General features: G+C 49.9%; 1 protein-coding gene across 1 annotated transcript; it reads left to right on the forward strand.

The window, feature by feature from the left end:
• The first annotated feature begins 6,419 nt into the window (after positions 1–6,419).
• LOC102457426 (olfactory receptor 52L1-like) lies at positions 6,420–7,367 on the forward strand. Its single transcript, XM_006116200.3, has one exon. It carries the CDS (start codon positions 6,420–6,422, stop codon positions 7,365–7,367), a length of 948 nt encoding a protein of 315 aa, XP_006116262.3.
• Positions 7,368–20,986: the final 13,619 nt, after the last annotated feature.

The raw sequence follows: 20,986 nt of genomic DNA on the forward strand, positions 1-20,986 counted from the left end.
GGTGAGCGGAGACCTGTCTCGCTGGTGGGGCGCTTGCTCGAAGCACACCAGCTCGCCGGGTTCACCCGCCCTGGGCTTCTTCCTACCCCCAATCCACTACCCCCGTGGCCTCCACAGGTCCGTGCTACCTCCACCCCCCCTTCCTGTGCTGTACCAAGCTCTCTCCACCCTCCTCTGCTCGTTCTTGCTCTCTCTACCTCTCCCTTTCCCTCTCACTCTCCGCTCCTCTCCGCTCCCCTCTGCTCTCCCCCACTCTCCAGCTCCACGGGGCTTTTCAAAAAGACCGCGCCGGCATCTGGCCCTGATGACGTCAGGCGCCGCGCCCATTGGCCCCTCCCCCTCTGTGCATCCACGCTCTTCCGCCAGCCACACCCCCGCCGCACCGCTCGTCAGCTGGGCCGCGGCGGCGGAGCAGGCACCGCAGTTCGTCCCCGCTCTCCGGGTGGTTCCCAGGAGAGTCAGGGCGACCACGGCTTCGGTGTGGGGCGGGCCGGTGTCGGTGGGGAGGAGGCAGCTTGCCCCGTCACAGGGGCTTTTTTGCGCAAAAGCGCATCTAGATTGGCATGGACGCTTTTCTGCAAAAAGTGCTTTTGTGGAAAAGCGTCCGTGCCAATTTAGACGCTCTTTTCCGAAAATGCTTTTAATTAATCCAGGGCTGGTCCTATGGCCTGTGGGATGCTGGAGGTCACAGCAGGGTGTCTGCTGGCCAAATAATCTGTCTCATTCAGGATCTGGGGGGCTACATTTCTGCTCTGGGTAGATTGAAAGAAATAGAGGGAATTCAAAGCTAGGAAATCCTTCCAAGTAAATGCCACTTGGATCAAATGAACCAGACTCCCAGGGACTGTGCTGGGTGGGCAGATCTCCGAGCAGGAACAGACGTGGAGTCCCAGAGTTCACCCACGCAGGAACAGGGAGCTCCCACACTACAGCTAGTTCTGAAACCCTCAGGATGGTGAAGGCTCCCTCTCCCCGCCTTTCCTCTGCATCCTACCCAAGGAACAGTCCCTGCCAGAGCAGGAGTCCTTTTCCCTCTTGGCATGATGGAGAGACTATGGCTCTAGCCAGAAAGTCAGAACTCCAGGGGCACGTCTACACTACCGCGTTATTTCAAAATAACAAGGCGAGTGTCCGCACAGCAAGCCCAGTATTTCAAAAATTATTTCGAAGTCACAGGCTTCTTATTCCAGAATAATAAAGCCTCATTTCATATGGAATACCTTATTTCGAAAGAGCGGCCATGTGGATGCTCCACTGCCGTTATTTCAAATGGCTCCCCCCAGGGCTAGTCAGAGGAATGACTCCCCAGTGCTCCCTGGGACTCTACATCGAGGTAGAGCACCCACATTAGGGGAGCCTGCCTCAGACTCATTGCGAGGCTTCCCGGTAGTGTGGATGTGCTATTCCCAAAATTGTTATTTTGGGAGTTATTATTCTGAAATAACTTTCAAAGTAAGAAGCAAAGGGCTTAAACTGCAGGAAGGGAGGTTTAGGTTGGACATTAGGAAAACGTTCCTGCCTGTCAGGGTGGTGAAACACTGGAATAAATTGCCTAAGGAGGTTGTGGAATCTCCATCACTGGAGATATTTAAGAGCAGGGTGGAGAGACACCTGTCAGGGATGGTCTAGATGATACTAGGTCCACCGTGAGGACAGGGGACTGGACTTGATGACCTCTCAATGTCCCTTCCAGTGCTAGTGTTCTATGAGTTCATGATTCTATGAAATACCCTTGTACTGTAGACATACCCCAGGGTTCTGTCTGTCATCCTGCTACTCAATCTATGTCTGACCCAGACCAATTCATGTCTCCCCATGCCTCCATCTCTAGCGGTGTTTAAGTCTTGGCTTGACAAAGCCCTGGCTGGGTTGATTTAGTTGGGATTGGTCCTGCCTACAGCAGGGAGCTGGACTTGATGACCTTCATGGGATAACCTAATCTTGGGGTATGTCTAGACTACCCCCCTAGTTCGAATTAGCGGGGGTAATGTAGTCATCTGCACTTGCAAATGAAGCCCGGGATTTGAATTTCCCAGGCTTCATTTGCATGAAGCCGGACGGCGCAATTTTTAAATGGCGGCTAGTTCGGACTCCGTGCCGCGCGGCTACACGTGGCACGGACTACCTAGTTCGGATTAGGCTTCTAATCCAAACTAGCTGTATGCCTCATGGAACGAGGTGTACAGCTAGTTCGGATTAGGAAGCCTAATCCGAACTAGCTAGTCCGTGCCACGAGTAGCCGCGTGGTACGGAGTCCGAACTAGCCGGCATTTAAAAATGGCGCCGGCCGGCTTCATGCAAATGAAGCCCGGGAAATTCAAATCCCGGGCTTCATTTGCAAGTGCGGATGACTACATTACCCCCGCTAGTTCGAACTAGCGGGGTAGTGTAGACATACCCTTGGCGACTAATTGACCTTTCACTATCAGTGGTAAATAGGCCAATGGTGGGATGATAGGAGTTACTATAGAGAACTTTTTCCTGAGTGTCTGGCTGGTGAGTCTTGCCCACATGCTCAGGCTTCAGCTGATCGCCATGTTTGGGGTCGGGAAGGAATTTTCCTCCAAGATAGATTGGTAGAGGCCCTAGAGGTTTTTTGCCATCCCCTGTAGCATGGGGCACGGATTACTTGCTGGATGATTCTCTGCGTCTTGGGGTCCTTAAACCATTTGAGGGCTTCAGTATCTGAGATCTAGGTGAAAGGATTATTCTAGGAGAGGGTGGGTGAGATTCTGTGGCCTGTATTGTGCAGGGGGTCAGACTAGAGGACTATAATGATCCCTTCTGATCTTAAAGTCTATGGGTGTGTCTAGACTACAGGGCTTTGTCGACAAAAGTGGACTTTTGTCAACAAAACTATACCTGTGTCCACACTGCCTTTGAGTTATGTCGACATAATGTCGACAAAACTCAGCAGTTTTGTCAACGTATGTAAAACTCATTCTACGAGGAATAACGCCTTTTGTCGACAGAGTTCTGTCAATAGAAGGCATTATTGCATCTACACTGTTCTTTGCGTCCACACTGTTATGTCGACAAAGTGGCTTGCTTTGTCGACAGAACTGGATGTATTCTAGATGCTCTTTGTCAACAGAAGCTTTGTCGACAAAACTTCTGTCGACAAAACCCTGTAGTCTAGACGTACCCTATGAGTCTATGAGTTTACATCTCTGGATAATGGGGACATGTTTACAGGGTTTTTCTTTTGTCACCTCTCTTCTGAAGTTCCTTCATGGAAAGATGTTGCCCAGTATGGTGATAGATAATAATGGGATTTATTGATCTCTGATCCCTTAGCAGCAGCCCTGAGTGTCTGCAGCAAGTTTTCAGTAATGATTCTCCAGATCTGGCTGTCTACCATCTACCTAGCCATCTGGGGTATTTACAAATATCAGACCCAAGAGACACCGAAGCATTATCCCTAGTTTTCTTACTAATCAACTATGGTTATTACCTAGACACTAATACACAGAGCAGCCAATTCTGCTCTGACTCAGCCCGGAGACCAAGAGGTCCCATCTCCCTGTGGGAAGGCCCCTTAATTACTGTTTGTGTCTAATGGTGGATAAATAGCCTACAAACACAAGAGGCTGGTCTCCATCCTCTTCACATCCACATGCTAATTCTTCCCTTGAGGCTTAATGAACCCCACAAGTATTGCCCAGGATATTTAATAACTGGTGCACCCAAAGCTTCCCTTTGTCGGACCTCAGCGTCGGAGGCTGCTGCAGACGCTGGGCTGAGAGAGGTACGGGATGCGGCTGCCTGAGGGGGATTCCCAGGGAAGACACGTCCCTCTCAGAATTCACAGATACCCTCTCCTGCTGAGGAGCTCCCCTGCTCCACAAACCCAGGGCAATGTGGGTGTGATGGGAGAGACCGTAAGTGTGTGACCTTTTCCACTCTGCATGGCCATGGAACATCCCAGGGTCCTTGCCACAGGGAATGTGTTTGATCTAGTAGTGCAAGGCAGTAGCAAAATATCCCCCTTTTCTGTGCTCTGCTGTTGCTTGATTGCGCTCTACTAAATCTAAATGAAATATGAGGTTCATTGCTCGCTTCTTAACTCTGGGGTTGGTAACTTTAAGAGTGTGTCTAGACTGCAGTGTTTTTTCGAAAAAACTTCCCCTGTGTCTAGACTGCTGCCGTGTTTTTTTCTAAATTAAATCAAAAGAACACGGCATTTTTTATGATCGCAGAAAACTTCGTTTTATGGGGAAGAACGCCTTTTTTTGAAAGTGCTCCTTCGAAAAAAGGCATTCTTGAATGCAAACAGGGCTTTTCAAAAGAGAGCTCAAGACCGCCTGGGTGGTCTCTTTCGAAAAAATTGGCTCGCTTTTTCGAAAGAAGTGGTTGCAGTCTAGACGCTCTCTTTCAAAAGAGGCTTTTTTGAAAGGTTCTTTCGAAAAAGACTCTTTCGAAAAGGCTTGTAGTCTAGACATAGGCTAAGGATTCAACTGTAGATTTTGTTTAATATCCTCCATGACAAGTAGTGGACTTGAAAGTGTTCCATCAATTCATGTCATAAGAATACCTTGCGCTGCTTCTTTCCAATTGTAGAACAAAACTATTTCTTGAACACATCTACTTTTTCTGCCACATTAATGAGTTTCTTTCCTCCCTCTAGGAACTGGCCTAACTATATTTAATAATCATTTTTTCCCTGATGTCTTAAATGCTCCTTATTAACATTTACAACTTTCTAAATGTATTCCTTGCTATCTATTTTCCCTTTTTTTCTCATTATTTTATATAATCTTCCTCTCTAATTAATGCCTTCAATTTGCTACTCAACTGGGTTTTTAACCAAAGTGGTTCACCTTCACCCACTGTGGGACTATTAACTATCAAATAAATTCTTCTTTAAAAAAGGCCAAAATCTAATTCTCATTTTTTACATCTATATTTTTCCTTCTCATCGGTTGTACTAATCATTTTCCTCAGCTTTGGGGAATTACACAAGTTGAAACACGTAGTCCGTGTCTACACTATAAGGAAGATTGACGCTGCCATAATCAATCTTCTGGGGTTCGATTTAGCAGATCTAGTGAAGACATGCTAAATCGATCTCAAAGGGCACCAAAGTTGGTGCCAAAATTCCTGTTCCTCAAAAGGAGAAAGGAAAGCCAATGGGAGCACTTGTTCCTACTGACCTCCCGCTGTGTGAATGGTGATTTAAGATACATTGACTCCAGGTACGCAATTAATGTAGCTGGAGTAGTGTATCTTTGGTCAGCCTTCCACTCTGGTGTAGAGCAGCCCTAAGTGTCTCTAACTACTACTTCTTGAGCTCTCTTCTTTGTTTTCCATTGGAATTTTAATATGTTCCATTCTTTATTTTCCTCTCTTCTGTCATATGCTCCCTTATTTGTCTCTTCCCTAAAATAACAGTCTGCCCTTTTCTGGCAGCTCGCTCTCATACCATGTTTGTTTTGGCCACTGCTGTGGTAAGTAGGTACTCCCATGGAGTTGCTAGCAGTGATTTCGAGGCATTGTCCCTGAGATTTGTTCTACTTGAGATATTTATGTTCAGATAAATGTTTGTTTGTTTGTTTTCTTCTCAGAGCTTGAGGCTCCAGGTGAATGGGGAATTCCCTGCAGAACAGGCTCCTAGGCCTGGCTTTCACTGCATGAAGAACCACTGAGGAATGGCCAGGACCAACACTCATGTTTCCCGCTGATACCTTCTCAGGCTGTCTCTAGACTGGCCAGTTTTTCCGGAAAATCAGCCGCTTTTCCGGAATAACTTGCCAGCTGTCTACACTGGCTGCTTGAATTTCCGCAAAAGCACTGACTTCCTACTGTAAGAAATCAGTGCTTCTTGCGGAAATACTATTCTGCTCCCAGTAAGGCAAAAGTCCCTTTTGCGCAAAGCTTTTGCACAAAAGGGCCAGTGTAGACAGCTCAGATTTGTTTTCTGCAAAAAAGCCCCGATCGCGAAAATGGCGATCGGGGTTCTTTTGTGGAAAAGCGCCTCTAGATTGGCCACGGACGCTCCGTGCCAATCTAGATGCTCTTTTCCGCAAATGCTTTTAACTAGACGCTCTTTTCCGGAAAACTTTTCCGTTAAAAGCATTTGCGGAAAATCATGCCAGCCTAGACGTAGCCTCAGAGTTTTCAGATGTAGCCCCATTATAGGAGGGATTGGCATTAGTAGCGTCACATGCTCAGCAATCATTTCTCTCAACAGTGAAAATGCCATTTTTCAGGCTGTGAAGAACAAACAATTTCCTTCACCCAACAGAACAGCTTCCACAAGTGCTCCCAGTGTCTGAAATGTACATGGTCTCTCCATCTAGGCATTTGCACTGCGACCATTGCTCTAGACCCTTGGCAAAAAAAGAAAGTCAGAGGAACTTACAGGAGACATCATAGAATCATCGTTCTGCCACGGAGTTGGACAGTGTCTCTCCTACTCCATGTTAGATTTCAACACAACCGACATCACCAACCCCTCCACCTTCATCCTGCTGGGCATTCCTGGCCTGGAGGCCTCGCATGGCTGGATCTCCATCCCATTCTCTGTCATGTACATCATAGCCCTCTTGGGGAATTTCACCATCCTGTTCGTTGTGAAGACAGAGCCGAGCCTCCATGGACCCATGTACTATTTCCTCTGCATGCTGGCTTTCAGTGACCTGGTCCTGTCTACATCCATCCTGCCTAAAATGTTGAGCATTTTCTGGTTCAAATCCAGGGAGATCGATTTTGGTGCCTGCCTCACCCAGATGTACTTCGTTCACTCCTTCTCAGCTATCGAGTCTGGGATCTTCGTGGCCATGGCGTTGGATCGCTACGTGGCCATCTGCCATCCCCTGCGACATTCCACCATCCTGACAAACCCGGTTGTGGCCACGATTGGCCTGGCTGTTGCACTGCGTGGCGTCATGCTCATGCTGCCCTTTCCCTTACTGGTGAGGCAGTGGCCATATTGCAGAACTAACATCATCAGCCATTCATACTGTGAGCACTTCGCCGTGGTGAAGCTGGCCTGCACTGACATCCGTGTCAGTAGTTATTACAGCCTTTCTGTGGCATTTTCTGTCACTGGTCTGGACGTGTTTTTCATTGCTGTGTCCTATACCCAGATCCTCAGGGACATCTTCAGACTCCCCACAAAAGATGCCCAGCTCAAGACTTTTGGGACCTGCAGCTCCCACCTGTGTGTCATCTTAACCTTCTACATTCCAGGTCTTTTCTCCTTCCTCACACACCGGGTTGGCCACAATGTACCCCCACAGTTCCACATAATCTTTGCCAGTGTGTACCTCCTGGTTCCCCCCATGCTACACCCCATCATCTATGGGGTGAGGACCAGACAAATCCAGGAGAGGCTGCTATGGATCGTTACTCATAAAAGAATGTAACGTTTTCCCCTGGTGCTCTAACTTTTTGACTAAGTGCATGAGAAATCTGGGAATCAGTCCATGTAGAACTCATTGGGTGGAGCATATGACCTATGAGGAGCGGCTGAGGGAGTTGGGTCTGTTTAGTCTGCAGAAGAGAAGAGTGAGGGGGGGATTTGATAGCAGCCTTCAACTTCCTGAAGGGAGGTTCCAAAGAGGATGGAGAGAGGCTGTTCTCAGTAGTGACAGATGGCAGAACAAGGAGCAATGGTCTCAAGTTGTGGTGGGAGAGGTCCAGGTTGGATAGTAGGAAAAAACTATTTCACTAGGAGAGTGGTGAAGCACTGGAATGGGTTACCTAGGGAGTAGTAGAGTCTCCATTCCTAGAGGTGTTTAAGTCTCGGCTTGACAAAGCCCTGGCTGGGTTGATTTAGTTGGGATTGGTCCTGCCTAGAGCAGGGGGCTGGACTTGATGACCTTCTGAGGTCTCTTCCAGCTCTATGATTCTATGATTGGGTTGCCCCCTTCCCAATTCCTTGTACCTGGACCCTGAGTCCATGCCCCTTGCCCCACCTCTTCTGCCACAGTTCTTCACACACACACAGAATGGGAAGCGACTGTCAAGGAAGGAGTCCTGCAGCAAAGGATCTAGGGATCACAGTGGACCACAAGCTAAATATAGCTATGTCTACACTGCAGGCTTCTTTCGGAAGAAGCTTTTTTCAGAAGAGATCTTACAAAAAAATTCTTCTGAAAGAGAGCATCCACACACAAAAGCATATCGACAGGCTTTTTCGAAAGAGAAGGTCCAGACTGATTGGATGGTCTCTTGCATAACAGGCCACCCAGAACCACTTCAGCCAGGGCTTTCCGTCACCAGTTGCTTCGAGTGCTGGTGCCGGAGCCTTGCAGAAACACTCACTTAAAGCCTCCTTCTCCCTCCCCCTCCCCGCTGCCCGGACAGCCATTTCTCTGCTTCTGCTGCATGCTTGCCCACCTCTCCGAGGCTCAATAAAGCTCTCTCAGTGCCTGCTGTGGTAATCCTGTTTTTTTGGACACCACACAGCCATGCTGCAGTTTTTGGAGCACATTGTGCCAGCTGCCTTCCTTGTCCTGCACAAGCTTGACCCCGAGTTCATTCTGAGGACCCTCTCCCTGGGTGAGGAAGCTACTCTCTGGTGACCACACCCTACTGTGGATAGTTGTTTCTGGAGCCTGAGCACCAGTTCAGAGAGGTGGGGCCATCTGGTTGTGGAGCGGTGGGACGACCAGCAGTAGCTCCAAAACTTGCCCGTGCAGAAGGCCACCTTTTTGGAGCTGTGTTCCTGGCTCGCCCCTGCCCTCCAGAGACGCAACACCCACCTGCAGCCCACCATCCATCTGGAGAAGCTGGTCGCCATCACCAACTGGGAGTTTCACCACCCCCAACAGCTACCGGTCAGTGGGCAACCAGTTTGGTGTGGGGAGGTAAGGTACTCTCAGGCTGCAGTCCCTCAGGGGGTGTGTGGAAAAAGGGAGGTTGGGGGCAAGGCCCCATCCCTAGGGGGTTGTGCCATCCTGCCCTCACACAGCATTGCTGCTGGGGGGTGGCCCCATAGGGGGTGGCTCTTGGGGTGCTTGAGGGAGGGGAGGGCAGGGAAGGAGGGGGAATGGCCCACAGCCTGAGCAGCCTGAGCGACACTCGCCCCCTGTGCACCCACCCCCCCTGCCCTGTGTGTGTGACAAAGTGAGACCACTCTCCAAGGAGGCCTGAGAGCTGTCCTAGCTCACAGGCACCGGCTCCGGGGACAGGGTCATGGTCTCTGCCTCCTACTCCAGCTGGCCCTAGTCCTCCTTCTCCTCCACCGTGACCTCCAGCCGGGCGGCGATGGGGGTCTGTCTTGGTAATAGGGGCAGGTGCGGGGATCTGTCCCTGAGTACAAGTTGCGCTCTCTGGCCTAGACATATTCCTGGTGGAGCTCCTTAACCTTACTCTGGACCTGTTGCAAGGTCAGGGGTAGGTGTCTGCACTCCGCCAAGTACTCAGCCATGGGCTCCTATATGTCAGAGTTGTGGTGCTTAGCATGGAGATCCTGCAATGTCTCCACCTTGCCCCACAGCTCTAGAAGGGACAAGATCTCAGGTACAGACCAGGGGCTATGTCTAGACTGCAGGCTTCTTTCGAAAGAGCCTCTTTCGAAAGAGAGCATCTAGACTGCACGGAGAAATTTCGAAAAAGTGGCTTGCTTTTTCGAAAGAAAGCATCCAGTGAGTCTGGATGCTCTCTTTCGAAGAAGCCCTATTTACATTGAAGAACGCCTTCTTTCGAAAGAGGAACTTTTGAAAGAAGGCGTTCTTCCTCGTGAAATGAGGTTTACCACCATCGAAAGAAAAGCCGCGTTCTTTCGAATTAATTTCGAAAGAACGCGGCTTGAGTCTGGATGCAGGGGAAGTTTTTTCGAAAAAAGGCTACTTTTTTCGAAAAAACCCCTGAGTCTGGACACAGCCAGGATGTTGCCCACCTCTTGGTCCCCCGGGTGGGTCCTGAGACCCGGGGGCTGCTCCCTGAAAGGGCCAAAATGGTTGTGGGGGGCTTGTGGCTCAGACATAGCTCCAGATGCCTGTGGCATGGTCAGGTTGTTGCTCCAAAGTGGACTTCGTGCCAGGAGGCTTGTCCAGGGTGCCTGCAGCTTCAAGAGGAACCAGGAGAAGGGAACCACAGAGTTGTGATTACTTTGGTCGGAGTGGCCACAAGGGCACCTTTGTTATTTCCTGAAGGTCTCTTCTGTAAGAACGCCCTGTTCCCCGTCCATGCACACCTTTTTCCAAAAGAGCTCTTTTGGAAAAAGTCTTCTTCCTCATAGAAAGAGGAGCATCAGTGTCGGAAAAACCCCTCCGCTCTTTCAATTTACTTTCAGAAGAATGCAATAACAGTGTGAATGTTCCACAAGTTTTGTTGGATAAATGGCCATTTTTCCAACAAACCTGTGTAGTGTGCACATATACAAGTCAACAGTTGCAAAAAAAGGAAAATAAAGCCTTTTCCGAAAGATCCCTTATACCTTATTTTAAGAGGAATAAGGGATCTTTTGGAAAAGGCTTTATTTTCCGCAAGATCCATGTCTAGACTGGCGCTTTTTTCCGGCAAAGCTCCGAGCCGGAAAAAAGCGGCAGCCATTTTTATGCTAATGAATCGGGGGAGATTTAAATCCCCACTTCATTTGCAATTGCGATATGTCTAATTTGCATCGCTTTTACGGAAAAGGGATGCAGTCTAGAAACAGCCTTGGGGTATTGTGTCCAGTTCTGGGCTCCACATTTCAAGAAAGTTGTGGAGAAATTGGAGAAGAACTAAAAAAAATTAAAGGTCTAGAAAACCTGATGTAAGAGAGAAGACTGAAAGTATTGGGTTTGTTTAGTTTGGAAAATAGAAGACTGAGAGGAACAGGATAGCAGCTTTCAAGTACCTAAAAGGGTGTAATACAAAGGAGGGAGAAAATTTGCTCTCCTTGGCCTCTGATGTTTGAATGAGAAGCAATGGTCTTAAATTGCAGGAAGGGAGGATTAAGTTGGACATGAGGAAACACCAGGTTGGACAGACATCAATCTGGGATGGTGTAGACAGTACTGGGTCTTGCCATGAGAACAGGGGCCTGGACTTGATCTTTCGAGGTCCCTTCCAGTTCTAACATCATATTTCTGTGGGTTTTTTGTTGTTTTTTAGATGTAGACCGTGTCCATTCATGAAGAGGTGTGAGGAAAGGTGCCGGGAGGATCTCACCAGGAGGCTCTGTATGAGTCAGAATGGGGGCTGGAAATGGGCACATTTTAGCTTGGCTTGTGCGAGGGTCTCCCTCCTGCTGAAAAAAAGGCAGGCACAGTGAGTAGGAGTGAGCTGTGCCCGGAACTCTCCTGTTTTCATCACTCTATGAAGGAGCCACTAACAGATATCTTAGGTGGTCTGTGGGGCCAGAGGGGTCTACAAGCTGGAACACCAGGGCTCCTCACCCTTTGCAGGGGGTAGTAGGCCCTACAGCTTGGTATTGGGGGGAAACGAGAGAGTGCAATTGAAACAGGTGGCACACGAGCATGGAGAACTCTCTCGGTGTGGTTTGAAAGTGAACTGACCCCAGGCTCAGCTTCTAGAAGGGAGGGAGAATGGGACCTGATGAAAATGTCCAAAGGGGCAGGGTAGCAGCACCGTCTTGCAGGAGCCATTCAAGGATAACCCGAGAGGTGGGCAATAAGGCTGCCCCCACCCTCCCGCTCCTGAGGTATGCACAAGGGTTTCTGTGGGGTGGATTCCATGCAGCTGGCGGGTATCTCTCATTGACGCTGTGTCTTGTCATGTCTCTTTGACTGACTTCCTCGTTATCGGTAGAGTCCCTCTGTCTGAGCTCTCACGCTAGGCTGATGAAATGTTAAATGGAATTATGTCAGGGTCTCTGTGACCAAACACTCCAGCCGTATTCACGTGTGGGCCCAGATCCTGCGTTCCAGCTACGACTGAATCAAGAATGGTTTCTCCTTTTGGAGGTTCGAACTCACAGCGGCTCCAAGAAGCAGCCATTTCAGGTCTCAAGAAACATTTTTTTCCCTCTGTATCTCACCCTGAGGTGACAGGCTCCCAGTCAACATGCAAGGAGTTGAAGCTCCTCCTCATTGTTCCATTTTTTAAAAATTGTTGTAACCTCTCGAATGTCCTTGAGGATTTCACAGTCTCTATCACCACCCGGGTCAGGTGGTTGGTGATATATCCTGACTGCTGTATTCTTAGTATTAGAGCTTGGAATTACTATCTATAGAGATTCATGCACATTTTGAGCCATTTAAAATTTTTATGTCATTTGATTCTACCCTATCTTTCACATACCGTGCAACTCCCCCACCGGCACCACTTGATCTGTGTGTCCAATACATTTTGTACCCTGGTATCACTGTGTCCCATTGGTTAATCTCATTCCACAAGATGTCTGTGATGCCCATGATAACAATATCCTCATCTAATATGAGGCACACTCGTTCACTCATCTTAATAGTTAGACTTCTCACATTTCTTCAAAAACCAGTCACTTATCAGATGTCTGCTATTATGGGTCTCTTTTCACGTGACTGTTTCTCATCAGATCTTACCCTCCTTTTATCATCTTCCATCCTCACCTCCTTACTAGTAAATACAGAATCTCCGTTAATACATCCTGCCTTAATGGATATCACTGTCCGATCCACGTGCTCCTCTGACCTGTCAGTTTTCCCTGGGCATTAGTTTAACAACTGCTCTATGACCTTCTTAATTGTAAGTGCCAGCAATGTGGTTCCATTCTGGTTTAGGTGGGGCCCACCCTTCCTGTACAGGCTCCCCCTTTTCCAGAAGTTTACCTGTGGATCTTGCGTGCTTGTTGAGCCTACAAGTAGACAGGCCAAACTAACAGGCTCCAGCCACTCAATATGCTGACAATTGTCATCCAAGGCAGAGGGCTAGTGAACCTTCTGTCAGGGACTCGAACCCAGATGGCTTCAGTTCATTGTCTGACCGCAAAGAGACAGGCAACACCAGCAAGGTCCAATCAAAAGACTTTCATAGGCGCTACACTAGTGCTCCGTTAGTTCGAATTTAATTCGAACTAACGGAGCGCTTAGTTCGAACTAGGTAAACCTCATTCCACAAGGATTAAGCCTAGTTCGAACTAGCTAGTTCGAATTAAGGGGTGTGTAGCCCCTTAATTCGAACTAGTGGGAGGCTAGCCCTCCCCAGGTTTCCCTGGCGGCCGCTCTGGCCAACACCAGGGAAACTCGTCTGCCCCCCTCCCGGCCCTGGACCCCTTAAAGGGGCACGGGCTGGCTAAGGTGCCCGTGCCAGGTGCAAGCCTGCCAGCACCCAGCCAGCAGACCCTGCACCTGGCACGGATCGAGCCACCCACCCAATGCCCCCCAGCCCTCCCCCTCTTCCCGGGACCAGGATGGCGGCTCCCGGGAGCTTGCCCGGGACCGCAAGAGGCGGGCACCCGCTTGGGCTAGTGCAGACATCGTGGACCTTGTCCACGACCTCCGCACTAGGCACAGGAAAGCGGCCGGCTAGGGCAGGAGAGCTGCCAGCCTGGCCACCCAGGAGCAGGTGTGCAAGAGAATCATGGGGGTCCACTGAGACCCCCGACCCTGAGACTGAGCTTACAATGGCCGTCCTGGGTCAGACCAAAGGTCCATCTAGCCCAGTAGCCTGTCTGCCGACAGCGGCCAATCCTAGGGACCCTGGAGGGGATGGACCGAAGACAGTGACCAAGCCATTTGTCTCGTGCCATCCCTCTCCAGCCTTCCACAAACTTTGGGCAGGGACACCACTCCTACCCCCTGGCTAATACCACTCCATGGACACAACCTCCATGACTTGATCTCACTTCCCTTTAAACTCTGTTCTAGTTGTAGCCTTCACAGCCTCCTGCAGCAAGGAGTTCCACAGCTTGACTCTTTGCTTTGTGAAGAACATCTTTCTGTTACTAGTTTGAAGCCTGCTACCCATTCCTTTCCTTTGGTGTCCTCTAGTCCTTCTTTATGGGAACTAATGAAGAACTTTTCTGTATGCACCCTCTCCACCCAACCCCTGCTTTTAGAGACCTCTATCCTGTCCTCCCTCCATCTCCTCTTTTCTAAGCTGAAAAGTCCCAGTCTCTTTAGCCTCTCTTCATATGGGACCTGTTCCCAACCCCTGATCATTTTAGTTGCCCTCCCCTCTCCCACCCTCTCTCTTCCCCTCTCCCACCTCCTTTTCCCAGTCTCCCCCAGTTTTGTTCAATAAAGACAGATTCCATTTTTGAACACAATTGTCCTTTATTTTGTACATCAAGAAGAGGGGCTAGGGAAGGGCAAGTGGAAGGAGGTGAGGGAGGAGGTGAGGCACGAGCCCCCGATGGGGAGGACTGGGCTGGCTCTGCGGGCTTCTGGGGGTGGAAGCTCTCCTGCAGCCCCCCAATTGCTCCCTCTCCCCAGATGGCAGCCTGCAGCAAGTGCAGCCGTGCTGATGGCCAAGTGGTGTGATGTGCCCAGTGTGGGTACTCCGGGCAATCCAAGCCAGAACTTCTTTGCAAGCGGGGCACCCGTGAGAACTGTCTGTCCGGGGTGGCGGTCGGGACCCTTTAAGCGCAGCCCTCGGCTAGCCTGAGACAGCATCTCCACGCTCTAAGTCCTCCTCTGATGCCCTGCCGGCACTGCTTCCGGCCATCCTTAAGCCTGGTTCAGGGTCCACTTAATGTGGACATGCTAGTTCGAATTGGCAAAATGCTAATTCGAACTTGTTTTTTAGTCTGGATCCGTTAGTTCGAATTAACGGTGTAGTGTAGACATACCCACAGAGAGTTACCTTATCAGTTCTCAAGACAAGCTGTTCCTCATCACAGCAGGAACAAGAATGCAGCTATCTTAGGGTATGTCTACACTACCCTCCTAGTTCGAACTAGGAGGGTAATGTAGGCATACCGCACTTGCAAATGAAGCCCGGGATTTGAATTTCCCGGGCTTCATTTGCATAAGCAGGGCTCCGCCATTTTTAAATCCCCGCTGGTTCGAACCCTGTGCCGCGCGGCTACACGCGGCACAAACTAGGTAGTTCGAACTAGGCTTCCTAGTCCGAACTACCGTTACTCCTCGTGGAATGACGAGGAAGTGGGTCTGGCCCACGAATGCTCATCACCTAATAAACCATCTTGTTAGTCTTTAAAGTGCTACATAGTCCTGTTTTTTGTTCCTTTTGTAAGTGTGGGCCTCAGAACTGCATGCAGTCGGTTACCCCAATGCCGAGCTCGTGTTTACACTTCATAGTGGCAGCCTATCTCCCAAGCCCAGGGAATCTGTGACCTTAGAGAGCTTTTTTTTTTTTAACAGAAGCCTATAGAGGCAAGATATTTAAAGAATCATGTGGGCCCCGCCCTTCTGTACTTGGAGTGTGAAAGCGGGGACCAGCCTTAACATGAAAACAAAGAAAATAACCTGATGGTGACTACATAGACATGTCCCTATTTACTCACAGTCTGTGCTTCAAGGTTCCATGTCCAGCATCCCTTGTAGGCAGGATAGTTCCACCTGGTTCAATTCATTTTGTTTCTCGAAGCTCCTTTCTTAGAACTCACACACAGAAAACAGCAGCAGGCGGACTTTCCAATTTCAATTTCAACATCTTTTCCCATTGGTCCTGGGAGCCAGGAGGGCCAATGGTGCTGCAATTTGATTTGAAAGATAGACCTGCCTGCTATTTTCTTTCCGTGTGTTTTAAGCTAGGAGCTAGTTATATTCTTTGTTTTGTTGTTTGGTTAAACTTCTCTGGGCTAAGGCCATGTGCCCCTCCCCCATTCTTTGTATCTAAGCCAGGCATGTCCAAAGTCCGGCCCGCGGGCCAATTGCGGCCAGTGTTCCGGTTTAATACGGCCCCACAGGTAATTTGGCAATATCTATCTTTTATGGCCCCCAACGAATCCATATGTATTGAGATGTAAAATCTCAGTTAATGTCAGTTGGTCTAAATCAGTTATAAATATATTTGGACACAACATGTATACTTGGTGTTATGTTCCTGTTCATATTTTTTGAACCTTTATTACCAATAATATGTAATGTACTTTACAATGTTCCTGACATATATTTCAGCTTCCTGGATTTTTTTTTCATCTGGCCTTCAGATATGAAAGGAAAGTATGCCATTTGCAATAAACTTTGCATAAAATAGTTAATTTGCATTTAATTTTAATGGTTCAAAGAATGTCAGGCAAAATGGTCGGCCCTCACGCTTGTTCACTTCATATTCAAATCCCGGCTTCATTTGCAATGGACTTAAAGTGCAGCAGGGGAGGTTTAGATTGGACATTAGGAAAAAATTCCTAACTGTCAGGGTGGTCAAATATCGGAATAAATTGCCAAGGGAGGTGGTGGAATCTCCCTCTCTGGAGATATTTAAGAACAGGTTAGATAGACATCTGTCAGGGATGGTGTAGGTGGAGCTTGGTCCTGCCTTGAGGGCGGGGGGCTGGACTCGATGACCTCTCGAGCTCCCTTCCAGTTCTAGTATTCTATGATTCTGTGATTCTATGATTCTATTATCCTGGTCATTCACAGGGCACCAGAACCTGTGGAGACCTAAGCTTTTTCCATAGCAGAGTTCTCATCTCACGGCCCAGACAATAGCTTCTGACCTCCTGCCACCCAGCTGAGAAGGCCAGGAGGAATCACAGACCTTGTTTTAATATTTCCAAAGTCTGTCCAAAGCAAGATTGGAGGACCAAAAAAAGAGGTCATGTCTGTGAAAACCTGAACTGGCAGTTACCCTATTCATGGTCCCCTACGCTAGCCTTGCAACCCCCTAGAACAGGTTCCTAAGGGTAAGGATGGCCAATTTATGAGCTGCTGGGGAAAACAAGCACTTTGGCCCTGTGTTGAAACCCAGAGGCTGTAGCCCCAACTATCTGGTCACCTGGGCTATGTCTACACTGGCGCTTCTTGCACCAGAAATATGCAAATGAGGCTAAGCATGGAATATCACTGAGCCTAATTTGCATACCTAACGAGCCGCCATTTTTGCAGAAGAGGCTCTTGCACCAGAAGGAGTGTCTACATGGCCCCTTCTTGCACAAGAAAAACCCTCTTCCACAATGCCGCTACGCTGATTATTTTCAGGAATAACGGCATTGCGCAAGAGGGTTTTTCTTGTGCAAGAAGGTGCAGTGTAGACAGCTCCTTCTTGCGCAAGAGCCTTTTCTGCAAAAATGGCGGCTCATTCGGTATGCAAATGAGGCTCAGCGATAGTCTTCTCTTAGCCTCATTTGCATATCTCTGGGGCAAGAAGCCAGCAGTGTCGACATAGCCCCGGAGTCCTGATAGGAGCCAGGGCGGATAGACCTGAGCCTCAGATGGAGCAACAGGGAGTGGGACCCCAAGCCTGGATGAAGTGGCTGTGGGAAGAAGCCCTAAGATCTCCTCCCAGAGCCCCACATGAGCTGTGGGGTGTAGCCCAGAGCCCAAGCTTCCTTGGCTGCAGCTGCAGGAGAGGAAGCCCTCACTTCAGCTGGAAGAGGGAGGAAGCTCCATGCTGTTCTTCTGGAGCCACTCAGGAGCGGCAGGGGTGGGCAGAATCCCAGATCCCAGGCTATGCCAGCTGCAGATGCCAGGAACAGTGGCCCCCAGCCGCAGCTACAGCCACTGATGAGAGGAAACCCCAAGCTCCATGCCCTGAGTGGTGGAAGCTACCCCGTGGAAGGGCGTGTGTGCAAAACCTGGGGGTCCGTCTACATTACAGCGCTAATTCGAACGAACTTAGTTTGAATTAGTTAATTCGAACTAAGATAATTCGAGCTAACGCGTCTAAAACTAAAAACTAGTTCAAATTAGAGTTTTGCTAATTCGAACTAGCATGTCCACATTAAGTGGACCCTGAAGCGGGGTTAAGGATGGCCGGAAGCAGTGCCGGCAGGGCATCAGAGGAGGACTTAGAGCGTGGAGATGCTGTCTCAGGCTAGCCGAGGGCTGTGCTTAAAGGGTCCCGACCCCCACCCCGGACAGACAGTTCTCACGGGTGCCCCGCTTGCAAAGCAGTCCTGGCTTGGAGTGCCCGAACTACCCACACTGGGCACATCACACCACTCGGCCATCAGCACGGCTGCACTTGCCGCAGGCTGCCATCTGGAGAGAAGGGGCAATTGGGGGGCTGCAGGAGAGCTTCCACACACAGAAGCCCGCAGAGCCAGCCCAGTCCTCCCCATCAGGGGCTCGTACCCCATTCCTCCCTCACCTCCTTCCACTTACCCTTCCCTAGCCCCTTTTCTTGCTGTACAAAATAAAGGACAATTGTGTTCAAAAATGGAATCTGTCTTTATTGAACAAAACTGGGGGAGACTGGGAAAAGGAGGTGGGAGAGGGGAAGAGAGAGGGTGGGAGAGGGGAGGGCAACTACAATGATCAGGGGTTGGGAACAGGTCCCATATGAAGAGAGGCTAAAGAGACTGGGACTTTTCAGCTTAGAAAAGAGGAGACGGAGGGGGACAGGATAGAGGTCTATAAAAGCAGGAGTTGAGTGGAGAGGGTGCATACAGAAAAGTTCTTCATTAGTTCCCATAAAGAAGGACTAGAGGACACCAAAGGAAAGGAATGGGTAGCAGGCTTCAAACTAGTAACAGAAAGTTGTTCTTCACAAAGCAAAGAGTCAACCTGTGGAACTCCTTGCTGCAGGGGTCTGTGAAGGCTACAACTAGAACAGAGTTTAAAGGGACATGAGATCAAGTCATGGAGGTTGGGTCCATGGAGTGCTATTAGCCAGGGGGTAGGAGTGGTGTCCCTGCCCAAGGTTTGTGGAAGGCTGGAGAGGGATGGCACGAGACAAATGGCTTGGTCACTGTCTTCGGTCCATCCCCTCCAGGGTCCCTACAGTTGGCCGCTGTCGGCAGACAGGCTACTGGGCTAGATGGACCTTTGGTCTGACCCAGGACGGCCATTGTAAGCTCAGGGCTCAGGGTCGGGGGTCTCAGTGGACCCCCTTGATTTTCATGCACACCTGCTCCTGGGTGGCCAGGCTGGCAGCTCTCGTGCCCTAGACGGCCACTTTCCTGTGCCTAGTGCGGAGATCGTGGACGAGGTCCACGATGTCTGCACTAGCCCATGCGGGTGCCCGCCTCTTGCGGTCCCGGGCAAGCTCCCGGGAGCCGCCAGCCTGGTCCCGGGAAGAGGGGGAGGGCTGGGGGGCATCAGGTGGGTGGCTTGATCCGTGCCAGGTGCAGGGTCTGCTGGCTGGCTGCTGGCAGGCTTTCACCTGGCATGGGTACTGTAGCCATCCTGTGCCCATTTAAGGGGTCCGGGGCCGGGAGGGGGGCAATAGAGTTTCCCTGGTGTTGGCCAGAGTGGCCACCAGGGCAAGCTGGGGAGGGCTAGCCTCCCACTAGTTCGAATTAAGGGTCTACACAGCCCTTAATTCTAACTAGTAAGTTCGAACTAGGCTTAATCCTCGTGGAATGAGGTTTTCCTAGTTCGAACCAAACGCTCCGCTAGTTCGAATTAAGTTCGAACTAACGGAGCGCTAGTGTTGTGCCTATGAAAGTTAGTTCGAACTAACGTCCGTTACTTCGAACTAACTTTGTAGTGTAGACATACCCAGGGAAACCAGCCCTCAGGAGTCTCCAATGCAGATGTGTGAGTGCACCTCCCTCATTTCTGCACTGCTTTTAAAGGAGGGTCTGATCTTCCCACCAAGAGTGTCTGTGGAGGGGAAGGACAACTGCTGTCCATCTCCAGCCCGGCAGACTAGCATCTGGGATCCCCAGGTTCCTTGCAGCCTGCGGAGGAATCAGATTTCTTGGGGTAGGACAGATTGCATAGTTTGTGGCCCATATTTCATGTGGGGCTGTAGTCATAGATTCCCAAGGGCCTTTGTCCCCATATTGGTACGCGTGCGACGGTGGTCTCTGTTGGAATGTTCCGGTGATGGTACCAATACCAAGGGGAGGTCTTCAGTGCATGGTATTGGCCAATTCTCTCCAGTCCAGAGCTAGGGATTCCAGGCACTGGCAGCCCATGCTGGTGGAGGAGACACGACGAGGAGGCCCTCTTGGTCTTTTCAGGTGGCAGAACCCCCATCTTCTTTCTCTTCCCTGGGGGGAGGATTTCATCAAATGCACTGGCCTTGCCTGTTTATAACTCAGAATGACCCTTGCCACTTCGCCTGGACATCAAGGTTGGCAGCGACAGCAAACCCTCTCGCTGGGTTTCTCACACCGGCCGTGTGGTTCCGATGCATGTTGTACCCTGGTATCTCTCTCCCATTGGTTAATCTCGTCCCACAACTTTTCTGTGTTGACCATGATATCAATATCCTCCTCCAATATGAGGCACTCTCGTTCAGCCATTTTATTATTTTGACTGTATATAAGGACTTAAAAAACCAGTCACTTACTAGCAGTCTGCCATTATGGCTTCAAAACTGCTCTTTGACATATTGGATGATAAGTGCCAGCAACGTGGTTCCATTCGGGTTTAGATGAGGCCCATCCTTCCTCTATAGGCTCTCGCTTTTCCAGAAGGTTACCTGTGGAACTTAAGTGCTCGTTGAGCCTACAAGTGAGGCAGGCCAAACTAACGGACTCCAGCCACTCAATACGCTGACGTATGTCATCCAAGGCAGAGGGCCAGTGAATCTTCTAACCTCAGGTGCGAAGGCTGTGGAGTTCCACCCCCCACACAGAACGGCAGAAGGGCCGTGGCCTGAGGAGACGGTTCCTCAGGGGAAGGTCACATGTGAAGAGAATGGAAATGAGCTGAGGGTGACAGGGAGGGAGCAGGGAAGATTCGTTACCTTTCCTCAGGGAAGATGGGGTGGGAGACGGGCAGTCGCAGTTCATGTTGTGCTGGAAGGAATGAGGCTAGCCCGGGTGGGTAAATGAAGGTTTTGTCAGAGAAGCATCAAGAAGTTTACATGGAGAAGATTACCAGAGTCAATAACTGGCTCAAATGTGTCCAAGACGGGCCAAAGCCAGCTGGTGATGTTGCTCTCCCTACCTCTAACAGCACAGCCCAATGTAGGGAAAGGGCTCATGATCGCATGTCCAATGGTGCTCTCATCAGAGCTGGTAACTATATACCCCAGAGAAGTCGGGACAGAATAAAGGACAGCGGAGAGGGGAAGAGACTGGCCTCTC

Source organism: Pelodiscus sinensis, chromosome 1, assembly GCF_052426305.1.
Source record: "Pelodiscus sinensis isolate ZL-2025 chromosome 1, ASM5242630v1, whole genome shotgun sequence".
Taxonomy (NCBI): Eukaryota; Metazoa; Chordata; order Testudines; family Trionychidae; genus Pelodiscus; species Pelodiscus sinensis.

What these genes read in the sequence shown, in the direction of transcription:
- LOC102457426 (XM_006116200.3), top strand. Translation starts at nt 6,420, where the DNA reads ATGTTAGATTTCAACACAACCGACATCACCAACCCCTCCACCTTCATC.